Source organism: Enhydra lutris, unplaced genomic scaffold (genome assembly GCF_002288905.1).
Source record: "Enhydra lutris kenyoni isolate GAN:26980312 unplaced genomic scaffold, ASM228890v2 scaffoldscaffold53, whole genome shotgun sequence".
Classification (NCBI taxonomy): domain Eukaryota; kingdom Metazoa; phylum Chordata; class Mammalia; order Carnivora; family Mustelidae; genus Enhydra; species Enhydra lutris.
This window is the reverse complement of record NW_019154137.1, coordinates 7,138,851-7,159,818: the sequence shown is the minus strand read 5'-3', so window position 1 is coordinate 7,159,818 and position 20,968 is coordinate 7,138,851. Positions and strand designations below refer to the sequence as shown.

Below are 20,968 nucleotides of genomic sequence, written 5' to 3'. Positions count from 1 at the left end.
CTCAGGTCATGATACCAGGGTCCTGGGATCGAGCCCCACATCGGGCTCTCTGCTCAGCGGGGAGCCTGCTTCCTCCTCTCTCTCTGCCTGCCTCTCTGCCTCCTTGTGATTTCTGTCTGTCAAATAAATAAATAAATCTTAAAAAAAATAAAAATAAAAAAATAAAATAAATAAAATAAAAAAAAATAAAAATCCCAGAATGTTTGGGGTCTGGTTTAATTTTAAACATGTACCCATAAATTCTGCCTTGATCACATGTTTATTCCCATTTAAAATGGTCCCTGTTGGGAAATGAACTACTGAAAACTCTGGAGCATCATTCCACTATTCCTTCATGGAAATGATGTATACAATTATAAGAGGATTCAAAATCTCACCTACCAACAGCTTTTTAAATTTTTTTGAGTTTGAAGAGAGATTACAGCTTTCACAGCATACCTTAGGAACTAAATTATTAAGTATAAAGAAAATGAAAAATTGGTAAGCTTACTTATCTAAGTAAATTTTATGTTTTGGCCTGAGCCTTTTCATACAGGAACATTTACATTAATAGAAAATATTAATTTGATATTTATCCCTCAACTAGTGTAGGATTTTTTAATAAAAATTTTTTAAATTAAAGCTATATCTACAGAGAACAGATCTAACTTGGAAAATGAGAATGAGAGTGTGTCTTGAAAAGGCACTATTATAAAATAGAGGATGATTGTTTATTTTAATTTATTTTGGGGTCTACTAAAGCAACTCGATCAAACAGAATATATAATAATTTCTTTCTCCAGCCTTTATATATCTATGCCAGCATAGCTCAAACTTATATCTGAATATCCTGAATATCCTGTTACAGAAATGTTTAATTTATATAGGGAAGTCTGATAACACTATTACATAAAAGATGTTCTGATCTCTTTCATATTCTAAAAAGGAAGACATGACAATTAGCTCACTGTGTACCCTCCTGATATCATTTTGTTATTTCTGTAATTTTAGGACTTGAAACAAATATTTCCATAAAAACATCTTCAGTGGAATACTAAACATATATATTCAGTTTGAGAAGAAAATACCAAATGATCACATGAGTTAAGAAGATTTTGTTACACTAGTGATTAACATTATGAATCATAACAGCGATGTCATAAGTTAATATGAAGTTAATATGTGCACAGTGGTTAAGTAAATGGGTTTTATTGTTCATGCATGAGTTTAAAAATATTTATTGAGCACCTACTATTTGCTATGCACCATTCTAGATGCTGAGGATACAGCAGCAAATAAGACAGACACTTCTACTCTCATGTAGCTTATGTCCAGTAATCAACAAAACTGAAGTAGATTCCCAGCTCGGTCACTTACCAGTTGTGTGACCTTGGGAAATTTATTTAACTTTAATAGCTGATTCTCAGCCTCCTAAACTGTAAAATATGCACAATATCACCTTCCTTTATGGGGTTATTGTGAGGATTCAGTAAGAAGGAAGCACAAGATATTTTAGCAGAGTTGCCTAGTACATAGATGTGGTTTAGCATATGGTCATTGCTGTTGCCATTATTATTAGCAGCAATTATTTTTAATTATTAGTATTTTTTATTAACAATGATTCGTTACCCAAATGTCTTACAAAAAGAGATGAAATACGAATCAACTATTTCTTTGATTCATTCCTTTTAGATTATGTGAAAACAAAATGAAAGCTTATAGTTGCCCTTTTACATTCAATAAACCAAGAGATATTTGCTCACAAGTGAAACTTATTTTAGAGTTCCCAAGCCTCATTCATTCTGCACAGTGAATCAAGAGCTTTTTAGAAGAAGCAAAGGCATCATACAAATCAATATATATATTCATTGAGTACTTTTGAAGTATGAGACAACATACGTAGAAATTAAGACTTAGTCCCTGTGCTCAAGGAATACACAATACAGGCAGGGTAGATATTCTGATTAAAAGAAGAGTGGGAGTAATAGCCACAAAAATATTTTTAAGATAGCTCTCCTGTTAGCTACAAACTACCTCACTTGCAAAATTACAATATCAATCTAAACCATACAGCATTGCCATTCTAGTATAAACAGTAGAACTAATGCTTAAACCTAGAAAAATTAAGGCTTAGATGGGTATCCTGAAACCCTGTAAAAAGAAAAAAATATCTTAAAAATACACAACAGGGAGAGAGTATAGATTTTTTTATAAACACTTAGTATGTAATGTTTGGAGGGGATATATGGGCAGGGATGGCTTAAAACTTGGAAGAAAGAACCCTCTAGCAAGTAAAATGAAATCCTCCCTCATGTAGCCGTTAGGAGAGAAATACAATTTGTTACCCCAGGAGGTTGTCCAAGCTGGTAATTCCATTGAGGTTCAGAAAGAGTTTGGATGAATACTCTTTGGGGGACCATATTCTAAAAAGGACTATGAGGAATGGCCTACGAAAGACAAACTAGAGTTGCTGAGGTTGATAATCTTGACTAGTAACCACACTTTTCTCCAAAATAACATTAGGTGTTCTTGTCAGAGAAGAAAATGGGGCTGACCCAGCATGGAGTATTTTAAAATTTTCTCACGTTTTTGGAGGCATAAGAATAAATACCTATGAATAGACATTTCTCCAATGATGCTTTAAAAATATCCAACAAGCCTACAAAAAGATACTCAGCATCATCAGTCATCAGAGGAATGCAAACCCAAAAGCACAATGAGATGTCACTTCACACCCATTAGGATGGCTACCATCGAAAAAGAAAGAAAGAAAGAAAGGATGGCAGGAAGGAAGGATGGGAGGGAGAGAGGGAAAGGAAAAGAAAGGAAAAAAAGAAAAGAATAGAATTTAGTGTTAGTGAAGATGTAGAAAAAATGGAGCCTGTGTGCACTATTAGAGGGATTGTAAAATGGTGTAACCACTATGGAAAATAATATGGAGATCCTTCAAAAAATTAAAAATAGAGGTGTTGTATGATCCGACAATCCTACTTTGGGGCATATACTCAAAATAATTGAAAAAGGATCTAAGAACATATTTGCACACTCATGTTCATTATTCACAATAGCAAGAAGAGGAAGCAGCCCAGATGTGCATAGATATATCAACAGGCAAAGAAAATGTGGTAGGTACATATAATAGAATATGATTCTGCCTTGAAAAGGAAGGATATCTTGTCCTGTGCTACACATGAGGTAACTTCAGGACGTTATGCTAAGTGAAATAAACTACAAAAAGACAAATACTGTATCATTCCACATATATGAAGTATCTAAACTAGTCCAGTTCATAGAAAGAAAACAAAGTGGTTGGTTCCCAGGGGCTGAGGGAAGGGGGAAAATGAGACTGCTTAATGGGTATACAGTTTCATATTTGCAAGATAAAAATTTCTGGAGATCTGTTTCACAACAACGTTAATAAATGCTACTGAACTGATCTGTACCCTTAAAAAATAGTTAGGATGGATGCACCCGGTTGGCTCAGTTGGTAGAATATGCAACTCTTGATCTCAAGGTCGTGTTTTCAAACCCCACAGTGGGCATGGAACCCACTTAAAATAAAAAATTTTTTTTTTAAATAGGATGGTAAATTTTATATTTTGTAGTTTTTTTATCATAATAAAAATGCATTTAATAATTTTTTAAATGAATAAATGTCTAAATGTCACAATTCTATCTGAATGTGATTTGGCCGTAATAACTTGACTCAAGGCTTTTTCATTTCAGTCTTCTGTTTTATTTTATTTTTTTAAAATCACCCTCAGCTGTGAACTGGAAATAAGTTGAATTCCTTCTTCTGGGTATAAAAATGAGTCAAATGTTTATAGCTAAGGGAATACAGGTTTAGATATTCATCTCATAAGCATGTTTACAAGATGTAAAAGAGAAAAACTTCATTGGTTACTTATGCATCTGTTGTTAGAAAGCTGTAGATTTCTGTCTATTTCCTATAGAATTTTAAGTGCCACATTAAATCACATTATTTAGTGCTAACAGATACCCTCAGAATTATGTAGCATGAGGGGTTTGAAAAGAGAGAGTACATTTTCCCCTTTTTTATAGATGATTTTAAAATCCTTACAGGAGCATTTATTATATTCCCACTTACCACCACTGGGTCTCATCAGTTTTGAAGATATTTTTTTTCTCAATTTCCTTATATGCCCATTTCCTTTTGGCAATATCTTGCTTTTCCTTTTTAAATTTGAACTTGAATATTAAAACAGATGCAAAGGAGAGTACTACTTACACATAAACTCTTGAACTGCATTTTTATCATTTGCTCTGTGCAAAAAACCCAATTGTATGAAATTGATAGCAACATTTTAGTATATCCTCCGGTCCCCAGGGAAAAGCAATGTGCTTAGACAGATGATCTGATTTTATGAGCACATAGCTGAAGTCTAGCACTGCGCATTTGTCTTTATGCTCCTACTTTTTTCAGGGACTATGAAAACACATTTAGGCAGTAGTTTCACTTTCCAACAATGGACTGCAAAGCCTTTGACAATACGTAGCATTTGCAGTGCTATTTTTCATGATGCATATCAAAGTATAGATCACTTGAGCAAAGAATCTTAATCTCAGCTTGTTAATAAGAAAACAGGAACCTTACTATATGAACTCATTTTATTATCTACCCTCACTGAGAGCTGTGATTTGGATTCCACTCAAATATGAATTAGTTTAAATGTTGCTCTGCTGCGACTGCTGAATTTATTCATTATGCTGTAATATTTTACTTATGAAACTGCATTTGGAAATCCTTTGGTGTATATCACGATGAAATTACAGTGCTCGGGGATATTGATTATTGCTTGTAATTGCCATCATAATAGCCAACAATTCTCTGTCTTTCTTTGTCTTTTTTCTCCCCCTTAATGATATACTAAACCAAATCAATATCCAACATATGGGGCCACTTACATTGTCTCGAAAATCCGATTGTTCTCCTTCATAAATATGTAAAAGATCGAAGATTTTATCTCCAATCACTGGGTGAAAAGCACCCCATACTGCTGGGTTTCCCTTTTATCCTACAGGAACATATCAGGGTGTTGCTGTGCAGGATTGGTTATACCTAAGTGACATCTTGTCACCTCCACAGTAACCACCAATTCGTTAGTGGTGAGGAGATGGGGAGGCTGCTCCATTCTGCTGTCCATAAAGTGTTACATGTCTTGCTCACTAGTAAATTAGATAGCCAGAGGGGAAAACATAAGCTGGGAGCCCTAACCAAACAGTAAAGAAGAAATTCCCCTCCTTATAAATGGAAGAGATCGTTTCAGGGACTAAAGAGGAAGTACAGGGGCACCTAGGTTGCTCTGTTGGTTATGCATTTGCCTTCGGCTCGGTCATGATCCCAGGGTACTGGAATCTAGTACTACATCAGGCTCCTTGCTCAGTGGGGAGTCTGCTTCTCTCTCTGCCTGCCACTCCCCCTGCTTATGTGCTTTCTCTCTGTCAAATAAATAAATAAAATCTTTAGCTGGATAGATGATAGATAGATATAGATGATAGATAGATGATAGATAACACAATTAAATGGAAGGAGTATAATGGTGTGAGTCACTTTTTCAATATATTTATTCCTTATTTCTAACTATATACTGTTTCTCCATTCTGGGGATACTTTCGGTACCTTTAGAAGCAGTAATAACTCCTTTTCCTTCTTAACAACTAAAAGGTAGCTTTATTGTAATGCTTCCACGTTCATCCAAAATAGTTAAGGTGGTCTTTAAAACTTATCTTAGTTTTAAGATAAGTGACATATGGAAGAATAGACATGTATTATGTAGTACTGTTTCAATGGATTGTTATTTGTTTAGCCTGGATCAGTTAACCCGGGAGCTTAGAACCTGGTGGTAGTCCAGTGAAGACTGGTTGGCAGGTCAGAGGAAATACATTCTTTTGGTAGTCCCTGATTCCAAGTTCATTTATGCCATTAAGTACCTGTGTTACTTTTAGGTAGTCCATTTCATTTTCTGGGCCTTGGTTTCCCTAACTGCAAAATCACTGTGTTGGGCTAGTAGATGATCACGGAGATCCCTTCTTTCAACTCTGTAATTCTTTAGCTATCATTCTCATGTTTGTCACTGTTCCCAAGGGGAACAGGGTAAACGTGGCTCAATTCAGTATTACCCGCGTGCTTCTTCTGTGCCTTAACAGGTCTGCATTCATACCTTAACGTGTGCATGACCTGCCTCACCCAGCAGAGTGCACAGTGATGTCAAGGTTAAGAGCAACTGGCCTGCTTGTGTTTGAGACAACTTCCCCAGTTACTAGCTGTGGGACCACGGACAACTTAAGCTCTCTGTGCATTGCTTTTCTCATCTGTAAATGGAGATATTTATTTTAATAGGGTTGTTGTGAAGATTAAATGATATACTAGTTTATTAATTACTTAGAACCATGCTTGGCACAAGTGAGCACTTAATGAATGTTACCTCTTATCATCATTATAATAACTACTATTATCACCACTTTATTCCTGCTGAAAACCTCTTTTGGTCTCTGTTTCTTCATCTATAAGATGAGACTAATAGTATCAGCCTCATAAATGTATGCGGATCAAAATATTGCACATAAAGTGCCTGGTGCCTGGATTTTCTAGGTGCTCAGTAAATCATGTTCACATAAACAGAACCAGCTATGCATATGGTTGGTATTAAACAGTGCATTTTTTCCACTTACCCCACATACCTTCTTTCTGATAACTTGTTACAAAGGCAGTACAAGCTTAAGGCAGAGAACTTCAAAAAAAAATACCAAAAGATAACACAAGTTAACTATTTTTACATGAGCGTATATATTTTTTTCATTTTAAAAATTGTATCCTGGGGCACCTGGGTGGCTCAGTTGGTTTAAGCATCTGCCTTCAGCTCAGGTCATGATCTCAGGGTCCTGGGACTGAGTCCCACATCAGGCTCTCTGCTCAGCGGGGAGTCTGCTTCTCCCTTTCCCTCTCGTGCTCTCTCTCTCTCAAATAAATAAATGAAATCTTTTTTTAAAAAATTGTATCTTATTGCCCATACTGTTTTGAAACCTACCTTTCTTCCCTTGGTGATCTCTTTAAACACTTCCTAGTGAAGAGATCTTCTTTTACAGTACCATTTGTAATGGTTATATGGTATTTTATGTGTTTGTAAAATAATTTACTTAACCAAGTACTTATTATTGAGCACTTGGGTGTTTAATTTGCACTATTACAAATTACACTGAAATGAATGACTTGTATACATTGTCAGACACATCATTTCCTAAGGATAAATTATTGTAGGCAGCATATTTAAAGTCTTCTGATACTAATGACAAATTGCCCTCCAGAAAGGCTTGTGAATGTGTACTACTCTCAGCAACCCTGCCCTTTATATAACCTTTACCCTTATGGTACTAACACAGAATTCTCTAATGTGGAGATTTTTCATGAACTGGTAGCTTAGACAGTTGTTTTTTCCTCTAAACATATATATGCTTTTGTTCTTTAAAGTGAAAGTTGGAAATCAGACTGATAATAGTCTTAATGATTTATACATTTGGTCATGTGTGACAGGGTGATGTTGGCTCTCTATTTAGAGGAGGGGTTTCTTATAGTACATTAAAATGTAACACTAGAATGTGTTTTGCTTAACAGTGCATTCTACTGCTCCAGGCAGCACAGTAGAAAGGTTAAGATTAAGGATTTTGGAACCGAATTGACCTGGGTTCCTATTCTGGCTCTGTCATTCACGTACTAGGAGGATGTAGGCAAGTTTTTTTTAATCCTCCTTAGGCCTCCATTTTCTTAAATGCACAATGAGGATAATAATACAGCCTATTTCTTTTTTAAAAGATTTCATTTATTTATTTGATAGAAAGAGAGCATACGTAGGCAGAGCTGGAGGCAGAGAGAGAGGAGAAGCAGGCTCCCTCCTGAGCAGAGACCCCCCCCCCAAAGTGGGGCTCGATACCAGGACCCTGTGATCATGACCTGAGCTGAAGGCAGATGCTTAACTGACTGAGCCACCCAGGTGCCCCAGTATAGCCTATTTCATATGAGTGAAGACTCACTGAGATTATGTGTTTAACACAAAGCCTGGCAGATAGCACTCAGTAAGTGTAAAGTACATGCACAAAACATACTTTAATATATTTGTTTTTGGCAGCTCCTTCCATGTCCATAAATCAGTACTGTTTATGAAATATCCATATTGCAATAGTCATGAGCAGTCAGTAATCATCATATAGTAATTTAGACATGACAGCAGCATGAAGTTTTAAAACAGGCAAAATTAATACATGGTAGGAAAAATTCTAAGTAGTAGTTACCTGGGGGAAGTGGGGTAAGGATTTACTTAGGCAGGAGGAAACTTCCTGTGGTGATGGGAATGTTCTCTCGATATAGGTTTATGTTGCACAGATGATTGCATTTGTCAAATCTCAGCAAATGTATACTTAAAATTTGTGCATTTCATCATGTATAATTTTTTTATTGAAACATACTTACATATAACATTATGTAAATTAAGGTGTACAGCGTGTTGATTTGATACATTTATATATTGCAACATGATTGTCATTGTAGCATTAGTTAACACCTTTATGATGTTGGATAATTATCATTTCTTCTTTGTGGTAGGAATAATTAAAATCTCAATTAGCAAGCTTGATGATTATAATACATACAGTTGTCTATAATGACTGTACTGTACATTAGATCTTCAGGACTTACTTATCTTCTAGTTGCAAGTTTATACCCTTAAACATCTTTCCTATTCTCTGACCTCTCAGGCCCTGGTTACCAGCATTCTGTTTTCTGTTTTTATGAGTTCATGGATAGACCTTGAGGGCATTATGCTAAGTGAGCTAAGTCAGACAGAGAAAGACAAATACAGCATGATACCACTTATATGTGGAATCTAAAAGAGTTCAACTCATCGTGGATAAATTTTACATTTAAAAATCTGTAAAAAAAATGTTGAACTCCACATAATATGCAAGTTAAAAGGGAAGGATAATATGCTGATATATACAATTTACTTTGAAAGGCTTGAAAATTAAGATGGACTGATGTATGGAGGCAGGAATGGAGAGATGGATAAGTATGTGATAAAGTTAGTATAGTCATATGTTAACTGTAGCATCTAGTTGGTAAGTATACGTGTGTTTACATAAAATCCTTTCAACTTGGCTGTATGTTTGACAATTTTTATAATAAAATATTGCTTGAAAATATGTCTGTGAAAGCTAAGCCCTAAATAAATATACTGGTTTCTAGACCATTCAGATTTCAAAAATTCCTGATGATACTTCTCATTTGTTTTTGAATCAACTCTTGAGTATCATATTTAACAAAAAGGAGCAGGATAGTGAATAACATCAAATGTGAATGTCAACACTGAAGAGTTTGAGAAATTCACTAGCCAGCAAGTCAGGGAACAGAGGATCTCTTTCTGCCTCCTAAAGGTCTAAATGAGAAAACAAAAGGAGACCACCAAAGGCGATTTGGAATTAAATGTTAGGTATATGAAAATTTTGAGACTCTGTTAGTTTTCCTGAGCTTGTCAAAGTGTGATTGTTGGAAATGAGTGGGGTTTGTGTTTTTGTAACAACTGGCTTTGGTTTTGTTTTAGTTTTTTTTTTTTTTTTGGATGTTTGTTTTCATTTAAATTCAATTAGTCAATATAGTACATCGTTAGTTTCAGAGGTAGTGTTCAAGAATCCATCAGTTGCATATAACAACCAGTGCTGGCTTTGGTTTTTATAGCCCCAACTTTTGTTTCCTTTTCCCAGGCATTTCCTGTTTAAACATGGATCTGGTTCCTCGGCTATCTTCAGTGCAGCCAGTCAGAACTACCCGCTGACGTCCAATACCGTGTACTCACCCCCTCCCAGGCCACTTCCTCGAAGCACCTTTTCCAGACCTGCCTTTACCTTTAACAAACCTTACAGGTGCTGCAACTGGAAGTGCACGGCCTTGAGCGCCACTGCAATCACGGTGACTTTGGCCTTGCTGCTAGCCTATGTGATTGGTAAGCCGGTTCTTCCATGCCTGTTTTCTTCTTAATCAAATCTTGTTTTGCTTGTGGTGGAGGTCGGGGGTGGGGCGCGGGGAGGGTCGCTCTTAACTCAGACCTAGAATTTGAAGCAAGGCTTAGTATTATAGTATTATAAATAACAAATGGATTGCTAATGAATGTTGTTTTGGTTTTTTTTTTTTTTTTTGCACTTCCTAACTTTAAATACTGCTGAGGAGAGTAAGGAATGCTTTTTGAGAAGAAATATTTATACTACTAACGCAGTCTTATTGATTGCAATTACTGTAGTTAACCATTTTCCCTTCAATTAAAAGGTTGTTATGGTTTTCTCATTAGAAGTCATAAGTACCAATCTACAATAGCTTCTTAAATTATAGTTAAACAATAATACTGCTACTGGATTTTCAGGTAGCAATTTCATTAAAGTAGTAGTTATTTGGAAGCTATCAGAAAATCCAGGGCATAATTTCTCCCCAAGAGTTCAGTTTTACACTGGAATTTAAAAAAAATGTATTCTTATTTTCACAAGGTAAATGGCTGTGGAATTGTATGGATACTATAGAGAAGTAAAGGAGAAAACAGTTGTGAAGCACTCTTTCCACACGTTTAAGAAAAATATTGTTCTGGAGTCACTCTGATTAAAGTCACCCTCACTTGATAGCAAATTGTATTGATTTTTCGGGATGGCATTTTATTTTGACTGAACATTAATTTCTTTGCTTGAGTGGTTCTGCAGTCTAAAATGTAAATTAACTAAAGAAACATGCACTTTGTGGAAGCACTATTCCTAGAATGAGTAGAATATCATTGTAGAAAGAAATTCTATCCAGGTATGGCACTGGTGACTTCTCTTCAGGTTTAACCCTGTTTCCTAATTGAAGCAGAATTACTCATGAGGATATAATGAATATGATTCTGAGAAGTAGATTACAATGGGTTTAGACTTTCTTATAATCATAAATAATAAGGGAAGTTTGGTGTATTCTGATTTATTCAAAATGTGAACAATAAGAAAGTTCCCATAACCAGATTTATTGGAGTCCTAGAGCAGGGGCTTCTAAGTTAATAGATTTATTTTGTAGGGAAGTCACTGATAATGTCAACAGTATAGGATCATAGCCTATATTGATGTTCATAATTATCTCTTTTATATTTTTATCATGCTATCTGAATACATTTGAACAATGCTTCTATTAAATGTGGATAACATTACCTATAATATTAAATATTTGTCTTTTATCTCAGACTTTTTAAGGTAACCCAACATGTATGTTTATTTGGTTTGTAATAGCCTGTAGTGATAAATAATGCTGAAGGAATGAAGGTATGGGATGAGAAAGTACTATAATACAAACCCAGTTTTAATATGGAATCATTCAAAACAAGGAGTAATTTGAGAAGTTTAAATATGTTAGAGGCCCTTTTAAATGTTCTTGTTCAATTATGAGACAAACTCTTATCTTACAGGTTATCTTCTATTTCCTGTTACTATATAGAGAGATAATGTTTTAGATATAAGACCTAACCCCTGGTATAAACAAATCCAGATAATAGCAAGCTCTTTATTAATAAGTTAGATGGTGTTCAAGCCTGTTTCCGTTTAAATTTATTATGCTAACCACTCTGGTATTGAAACTTGTATTACATACTCTGAGACTTGGTTATTCATTTGTATATTTATTGATTTCGTAAGTGAAAATAGAACATTTCAGTCATTTCAAAGTCTGCCCTTTTTTACATGGTGAACAATAGAATATGATTTTAACATGTCAGTAAGGTAACATAGTGTGGTCGTTATGAATATGGATTTTCAGACCTCTACCCCTTATTAGGCATGGTAGCTTGGGCAAATTATTTAACCTTTTAAGGCCTGCATTTCCTCATCTGTTAAATGGGCCTAAAACAGTACCTATAACACAGAGTTGTTGTGAGAATTAAATGAGTCAATATAACTAAAGAACTTGGAATAGTACCCAAAACACAGTAGGTATACTATAAATGTTAAATATTATTATTGGTGTTGTCATCATCATTCTCTTTATAACTATGCTTTATAACTTTATAACTATGCTTTATAACTATGCTTCACTATTAAAACTCAGACCCTGAGCACCAGGGTCAGTGCCTGGCACATAACAATCCTATCGGGGAACTATGTTGACAGAAATGACTAATGCTAAGCATTTTACTTGTATTAGTTCTTTTAATTCTCACAACAATCCTTAGGGGCAGGTATCAGTATTTTTCTTAAAGATTTTATTTATTTATTTGACAGACAGAAATCCCAAGTAGGCAGAGAGGCAGGCAGAGAGAGAGAGAGGAGGAAGTAGCTCCCTGTCGAGCAGAGAGCCCGATGCGGGACTTGATCCCAGGACTCTGGGATCATGACCCGAGCCAAAGGCAGAGGCTTTAACCCACTGAGCCACCCAGGCGCCCCAGGTATCAGTATTATATATAGTATAGAGATGAGTAAACTGAAGCACAGCAAAGAGAAGAGTTTCCATAAAGGTCATATTGAGATTAAGAGGTCGCATCCCTGAGAAGTGGGATCCTTAGCCTTATGCCAGAGTGGACTGACTCCAGAGCTCATACTCTTCAGCACTAGGTCTTGCTGCCCCTCTAACACTCCAGTAAACTCTGCAGCTTACTGACTTCTTAGTCTGCTAAATAAATCCACCAATTTTTTCTTACTAAATTACAAAGTAAATTACATTTACCAGGTCATCCACTGCAATGGTGTGTGCAGCTAAGCTTTGTTGATTGGTGGGAGTTATCTGTCGAAATCATTTACTTTGTGATTTTTTAGATGTAGAAATATCAGGCTAACTGCTGTAGCACAGTAGGTTGAATGGGTTCAAAATGAGATGTTAATGGCTAATGCCAGAACTTTTTTCCGAGTTCTTTCATGAACTGAACATTACGTGAATTTGTATAAGCCCGTTAAAATCCCTTCCTCTATTTACCCCATCTGTGCTGTATTGCTAACCACCTCAAGAGGGTAGAGTAAGAAATCATTAGTAGGCATACAGGTGAAAGATGTCGCATAAGAACTATAACATACAAGATGATTTTCAAGTGGCTTTCTGTGGTTGAAGTAAAAAAGTATTACATTTCAAAAATATGAAACTATTTCACTCTCCACTCTTGCCGAGTCTGTAAGAGTCATCAGGTTTTTTGTTTTCAATCCCCCTTTGCAGTTGCTGTATAACCCAAGTAAAATCTTATTTACTGCTTCTGTTTCCTGTGCAAATTCCTTTCTGCTCTTTTATTTTCTTCTATTATCCATTATACATAACCTTTAGATACTAATGTCTCTGAGCTGCGCTGCCCTCCATCCACTGGGGAAAATCACATTGATATCAATGGGACATCAGTAGATGCTGTAGACATTATGGCTCTGTAAGTGGTCATTGGAAAACTATGGAAATTCAGTATGTGAAAAGCCAGAGCTAGGTTGTTTGGGCAACCAGCCCCATCCCCACACCTACTCACCCTGTCTTTTGGATCAGCAAGAGAGTAATTCCTTTAAATAAGTTTTGAGGTCATAAAATTTGGTGAAGGGAGGCATGGAAAGATACTAATTATATGAAGATATCATGGAATGGCTATTGTCATCACTTTCCCATAAATCTGTACTATTTTCCATGTGAATCAAAATATATGTCCTTATGCTTCATCCTCTCTGATATTTTGGCATCAGTGATGTATCAGTGCCAGTCAGAAGCACATTTGCTTGAATTTACAAATAAGCTGTATGAAGTAGTAGTCAGGAAGACAGACGACCACATGCAAGGCATCTAGAGAAGGCGAGGTTAAGGTACTTCATCAATGGTTGTGAAGGGCACAAATGCAGCTTCTCTGGTAATCTTTGATGTTTTGATCAAGTTTATCCACAGTCAGCACTTTCTATAAAAGGCAGTAGAAACTCACAGGAATACATTGTGCCTGGAGTCAAATGGCCTGCTGTACAGAATGTGTTGGAGGAGAGTAGGGATTTCTGGCTCTCAAAACCAATACTATCAGTTAATGACTTGGATGTTCCTTTTCCTTTGCCATGAAATAGAAGCTGTTCATCCCACCCTCAGGGTATGTAGGGAGTGTCCAAACTCTATAGATGAAATAATTTAAGTCCATAATTCTCTTTGCCATGACATACTATATAGCCCACATGTGGAAATATGACCAGAATGGATATTAATACAGATTTAGGGGACAGAGAATGTTGAGCCCAGTACTTTGATCAAAAGTTTAGGGATGGAACGATTCAAGAGGGCAAAGGGCCTACTTCATTTTGCTCTCTGCACCAAAATTGAGTAACATTGCTTTAGTGCTTTCTTGTGCCTCTTTTATACTGATCCAATTTGCCCTGCTTTCTGGAGCCATTACAGTGGAGTAAGAAATGCTGAAAAAGATAGAATGAGAGGCGTAGAATGTGTTCATTTTGTCTTCTTCTCAAAGAAAGTGTAACAACCTCACAATACAATGAAGAAATAAAACAGAATATGGCAAATTTTGATTTCAGAAAATTCAAGAACTTAGATTTTCTTTAATGTAAAGAATAGAAATGGAGGGTTTCCCCCCATCAAATCTCAATACACAGTGCCCCTTCACACAGGTTTTTTTGTTTGTTTGTTTGTTTTTTAATGGGAGAGCTTTTTATTTGGGGGGGGGCAAGTTTATTTATTTATTTATTTATTTATTTATTTCATTGTTTTATGTTAGTCTCCATACAGTACATCATTAGTTTTTGATGTAGTGTTCCATGGTTCACTGTTTGCATATAACACCCAGTGCTCCATGCAATCCGTGTCCTCCTTAACACTCATCACCAGGCTCACCCCCCAAGTCCCCCTCCCTTCTAAAACTCTCTGTTTGTTTCTGGGAGTCCATAGTCTCTCATGGTTCATCTCCCCCTCCGATTTTCCCCCCTTCATTTTTCTCTTCTCCTAATGTCCTCCATGCTATTCCTTATGTTCCACAAGTAAGTGAAACCATATGATAATTGACTTTCTCTGTTTGGCTTATTTCACTCAGTATAATCTCCTTCAGTCCCACCCATGCTGATGCAAAAGTTGGGTATTCATCCTTTCTGATGACTCAATAATATTTCATTGTGTATATAGACCATATCTTCTTTATCCATTTGTCTTTTGAAGGGCATCTTGGGTCTTTCCACAGTTTGGTGACCGTGGCCATTGCTGCTATAAACATTGAGGTACATATGGCCCTTCTTTCACTACATCTGTATCTTTGGGGTAAATATCCAGTAGTGCAATTGCAGGGTCATAGGGTAGCTCTATTTTTAATTTTTTGAGGAACCTCCACACTGTTTTCCAAAGTGGCTGCGCCAATTTGCACTCCCATCAACAAAGTAAGAGGGTTCCCCTTTCTCCACAACTTCTCCAAAATTTATTGTTTCTTGCCTTGTCAATTTTTGCCATTCTAACTGGTGTAAGGTGGTATCTCAATGTGGTTTTGATTTGAATTTCCCTGATGGCCATGATGATGAATAATTTTTCACGTGTCTGTTAGCCATTTGTACGTCTTCTTTGGAGAAGTATCTGCTCGTGTCTTCTGCCCATTATTTGACTTGATTATCTATTTTTTGGGTATTGAGTTTGAGAAGTTCTTTATAGAGTTTGGATATCAGCCCTTTTTTAAAAATTTTTATCTATTTTTTAAATTTCCTTTCAGTGTTCCAGAATTCATTGTTTGTGCACCGCACCCAGTGCTCCATGCAAATATGTGCCCTCCATAACACCCACAACCAGGCTCACACAACCTCCTACTCCCCGCCCCTCCAAAACCCTCAGATTGTTTTTCAGAGTCCATAGTCTCTCATGGTTCATCTCTCCCTCCCATTTCCCCCAACTTCCTTCTTCTCTCCATCTCCCCATGTCCTCTGTGTTATTTCTTATGCTCCACAAATAAGTGAAACCATATAACTGACTCTCTGTTTGGCTATTTCACTCAGCATAATTTCTTCCAGTCCCATCCATGTTGATACAAAAGTTGGGTATTCACATGCTTAGCAAAAGCCATCTCATCACTTTCTAGTAATTTCATTAATACCTCTGTGCCTCGGTTGCCTCGTCTATAAAATGGGAATGTTGATAATACCTTCCCCATGGATTTTCTTTTTAATTAAGTGAAATGAAGCTTGTAAAATGCCTAGAACATTGCTTAGCAGGTCTAAATCAAGATTAATGATTATTATCAGTGGAACAGGATTATTATTAGGATTATTAATTTGAGCCAAGGTAAGCATAATGAGCATATAATTTATCCTAACATGAACTACTTTTATTTCCCTTCTTGTCAAAGTCATCTGAAACAACTTTTTCAGAGCTGGAATATCTATTTCATAAGAATCATCTAATGGGTTTGTTGTTTCCTTCTGCGTGGCCTAAAATATCTGTAACTTTGCCTTTATTTTAGCAATTTCCCTTTTCCTTGGTGTCTTGACCCTTCAAATGGTTTTGTATTTCTATCTGGAGGCCATATCTGGGTTGAAACACATTTTCATTAAAATACATTATAGCTTATAACATTCAAGAAATGACTCAGCATAAAATGCTAAAAAGCATTTTACTTTATCCTTATAGACCATTATCAGTCCTTTTGGTGTCCTGTTTAATACTTATTACTACTTCCAGTTCACTCTCGTGGACCCATTCATGATAATGATGACAGATTCTACATTAATATTGACTTTGCCTCCTACCCATGAATCTACTAACTTTCTAGCAATCTCTCTAAGAAGAGATCTGGGAAATGGTGGTATAACTTCAGTCTAATTATAAATCTGCCATCATGCATTTATCAGAACTCCTCTTTAAAAAAGATTTATATTTTCATCTGACATCACCTTTTGGTATAATATGTTCCGTAAGTTTTATCCCCACGATGTTAAGAGGCACTTTTACCTGTCATAAATAAAAGTATAAATTCAATCCAAATCAAACATACTAAAATAACAGGAAGAATCTGTATCACATATAACTAATTTGCAGAACTGCAGTTAGCACCCATTGCTCAAAATGAAGGCATTTCAATAAAAGGCAAATATTGTACTTATTTTTTTCTTGGAACTCTAGCATGCTGTGCATTTAAAACATAGAGTAAGAGAGAGAATTTCTTGGGTGAATGAGTAGTGAGTACTAAATATGTGTCTTATGTCAAGAGATTATTTTGTTAAAAAGAAAAAGGAGGGAGCACCTGGCTAGCTCAGTAAGTGGAACATCAAACTATTGATCTTGGGGTTGTAGGTTCAAGCCCCACATTGGGTCTAGAGATTACTTAAAAATAAAATCTTAGGGGCACCTGTGTGGCTCACTTGGTTAGGCATCTGCCTTCAGCTCAGGTCATGATCCCAGGGTCCTGGGATTGAGCCCTGCCTCAGGCTCCTTGCTCAGTTGGGAACCTGTTTCTCCCTCCCTCTCTGCCTGCCACTCCCCATGCTTGTGCTCTCTCTCTATATCTCTCTGTCAAATAAATAAAATCTTTTAAAAAAAGAGATTATTGTGTTGTCTCAAGAAGAGGCACTCTCCCTATTAAGTACTTCCTATACAGCACTTTCTTAGCCTAGGGAGAGAAATTAAAATAAGGCATTGTGAAATAGATAAAGATCCACCAGAAGGCATAATAAAAGAGGACTGGACAGAATGTTAGTAATTTTGCAGCTTTATATGCTTAAGAAATTTTAGAATAGCAAGAATCAATTTTGCAAATTCTGAAAAAAAGTCTCAAGAAGCCTCTGATTTCAAAGTAAATAATGTGAACTCTATTGCATAAAGGAAATTTCATTCTTGTTTAATTTTCTCTTCATCCAAATTTTATATATAATACATATATATTATATGTTAGGGGAATATTTTTAGACCCACATTGCATAAGTCGTTAAGCTATACTTACTCTGAAGTGAATAAGAATATACTAAATTAGAGCAATGGCTTCGAAACAGATGGCAGGTTAACCCATTTTAAACTTCAGAAATGTGGCTGAATTCTCATATAGAACAGCCAGAGTGTGGAAGGCCAGTCTCAGCAACAGAATATCTGATTCATCGCAGTCAAAACTAAGAGGTGGCATCTTATGGGGTGGAGACGCATTCATTTGGGGTTTAGCAATATTCCCATTACAGAGAGGTGAAAAGGCACAATATGTTGTATTAAATACAAGTATATGGGAAAAGCCGAGGAGGCACCAATGGAGGACATGGGAGAGTGGCAGGAAATGAAGGTAGTAATCAGGAGCAGATCATGAAAGGCGCTTTAAGCCATGTTAAGGAGCTTGTAATTTATTCTGAGAGGGAATAGGGTGTTTTTACGGTTTTTCATAAAAGCAAGAAAATTATTTGCTTGGATTCACTTTTAGAAAAATCACCTGATGGCAACAGGAAGTTGGAATTGGCAGGTAGGATGATGGGGGTTGTGAAGTCGAAGGATTGAAGGGATGAAGACAAATTAGGAGAGTATCGTAGTAATCCAGGTGAGTGAGAGTGAAAGCGTAAACTTCTGGGAATGGAGAAGGAGAAGACGGAGTCAAGAAATACTTAGAGGATAAAACACACTTGACTTAGTGACTGCTTAGGTGAGGCAGAAGAGAGAACGGTTGTTTGGCTTATAGACTGGGTAGGTAGTGATGCTGTTAGACCTGCCATCATGTTAGAAGAAAGAGGTTTAAGGGTGAAAATGGATATTCAGGTCAAGACACTTCACACATTATTAGATATCTGGTACTGAACATTTAGAGGTGTCTATCAGTGAGAACACAAAAATCAAGGGAGTAGAACAAGGAAAAAAGTGTGAAGGCTAGAACTCAGGGGAACACTAATATTCAAGAAGACTAAGCACGAAGGATCTGGTAAGCAGACTAGGAAAGAGCAACTAAAGAGGTTGCAGAGAAACTTAAATGGTGGTAATAGAACAGAAGTCCTCAGTGTGTGGTCTGGGGACCTCTAGGGACCCCAAGACTGGTTTGAGGGTCCACAGAGTAAATCTGTGTTCATAATGGCATGAGGACATTATTTAATCTCAGTCATTTTTATGATTTTATAAAATAGACTTATCACAAGATAACATTATGTTAAATTTTAATGGTTTATTGTTATTATTCAATAAATTAATAAATACTGGTAAGAAGTTATCAGTCAGTTTTTAATACAGTTAGTATTGACTCTGTATAGCTTACATCAACAAAGTCTCTTTGGTGTGCTGAGTAATTTTTAAGAGCATGAAGAGGTTCTGAGGCTAAAATATTTGTAAAGGGCTGAGGGAGGGAGACAAAACACCTAAAGTTTCAAGAACTATTAAGTGAAATAAGGGCCAGTTATTGTTTACACCAAAGTAGAGGCTGTCAGGTGGAGTGCAGCAAGAGGACAAAGGGATAAGGAAATTATAGTTGCTGGTGATAGCTTTTGAAGTGATCAGCCAAAGGACCAAACTTGGAAGGGTAGGAAGATAGAAGCTAAACAAAAGGCCAGTCCAAATGTCTAGACCCCTTGATAATATTGTAGGGTAGTTATGGCTATGAGTAAGAATGTGCAAAAAATGTGAATCCCTTAGATATTTTAGACCATGAAATATGATTCCCTTATATATTTTAGACCAAGTCAAGAAACATATATGAGGAACTCCTTCCAGGTGAAATTTGCTCAGAGAAGCCTAGATTCTTGGCTAGGTATAATCTCACAAGGTCCCTTGGCAGACTCATAAGCCCACCAAAGTATGGATAATGTTTAAATAAGAGCATTGCATTATATTGGATCCCCCAGGATAGGCAAGACACATGTGGAATTCCAGATCACAGTATGGCTCCTCAAGATCTCCTTCCTTGGGGTTTCTATTGATCTTTATGGGATAATAATGAACAAATTAAGAGGGTCCAAGATGACCCACTGTAATTTTCTGCTGATCAAAACCACATCATAGCATTGTCAATCTAGTGAAATGTAGGCCATCTATAACACATTATAGTTAACTTCTAGAGTAACTGCTTACTATGTGAGTTTCTAAGGAAGGGCCTCACAAATGATAGGAAATCCTTAAATAAGAAAAGATATGGGATAAAAACCAAAACAAAAAAAAACTCTTGATTCCATTTCTTTTATATTAAACAAGTTTTGTTTCCTAATTAAATGATTAGGAAACCGAAGGCTATCATAATGTGTATGGAATGTCAGAAGAGCTTGCTGAACTCTTAGCTAAACTAGTTGTAGCTGTGGCTGGAACTGAATGCAAATGTGATTTTGACAGCAAGCAATCTGTGCTGTTCTACCACTTAGAACAGAAGAGGCAGATTTTGCTTTTTGATATTCAAAGGTTTCACCAAAAATCAGTCAGCCCCATTGTTTACATTGTCGACAACCTTGTTTCAACTTTAGTTCAGTTTTGGCCTTTGTTCACTGAAGGAAGCATCTAGATTCCCTTTGATCTTGAATTTTATTGTAATTAGACATAAATATCAAATATGGCACACAATGATATTGGATAACGTCCTTTGTGTATAGCCTATCCCCAGGTACTTTGCAGAATTAACTATTAAATTATGGAGTTAGATGAAAATTATATTAAACAGAGATGGTAGATACAAGGTTTTAGATTTTACTGTAACAAGCCACCAAGTTAATGCCAGTTGTACAGTGCATGAGAGAGATATCCACACTAAAGAAATTAGGAACGAGTAAACTGTGCTATGAAAGAAAGTGGAAATTTTTGAAATGGAGGCATTTCGTGAAAGATCATTTGCTACCTCCAGACACAGAATTCAAATTAATCCAAATCCTCTGAAGTTATCAAATCATGAAGTAGTTTCACCACCGGCTCGCAGAGAGCCAAGATGTTTTTATTATCTTTGACCTTGTGGTAAATCTAACCTCAGTTAGTCCATAAGTAGTTGAAGGGTCAGATGGATTTTGAACCTAGGTGAACTATTTGTTTTTTTGGAGGTGCAAATCTTTATGCCAGTGGGAA

At 36.3% G+C, this 20,968-nt stretch overlaps 1 protein-coding gene across 3 annotated transcripts in view; it reads left to right on the top strand.

Annotated features, from left to right (window-relative positions):
* LOC111157267 (teneurin transmembrane protein 1) overlaps positions 1–20,968 on the top strand; it is a 550,623-nt gene that overhangs the window by 233,014 nt on the left and 296,641 nt on the right. For all 3 annotated transcript variants that reach the window (XM_022518549.1, XM_022518550.1, XM_022518548.1), the window contains exon 5: positions 9,751–9,989. In XM_022518549.1, the coding sequence (XP_022374257.1) occupies positions 9,751–9,989 (239 nt within the window). The remainder of the gene's footprint in view (positions 1–9,750; positions 9,990–20,968) is intronic.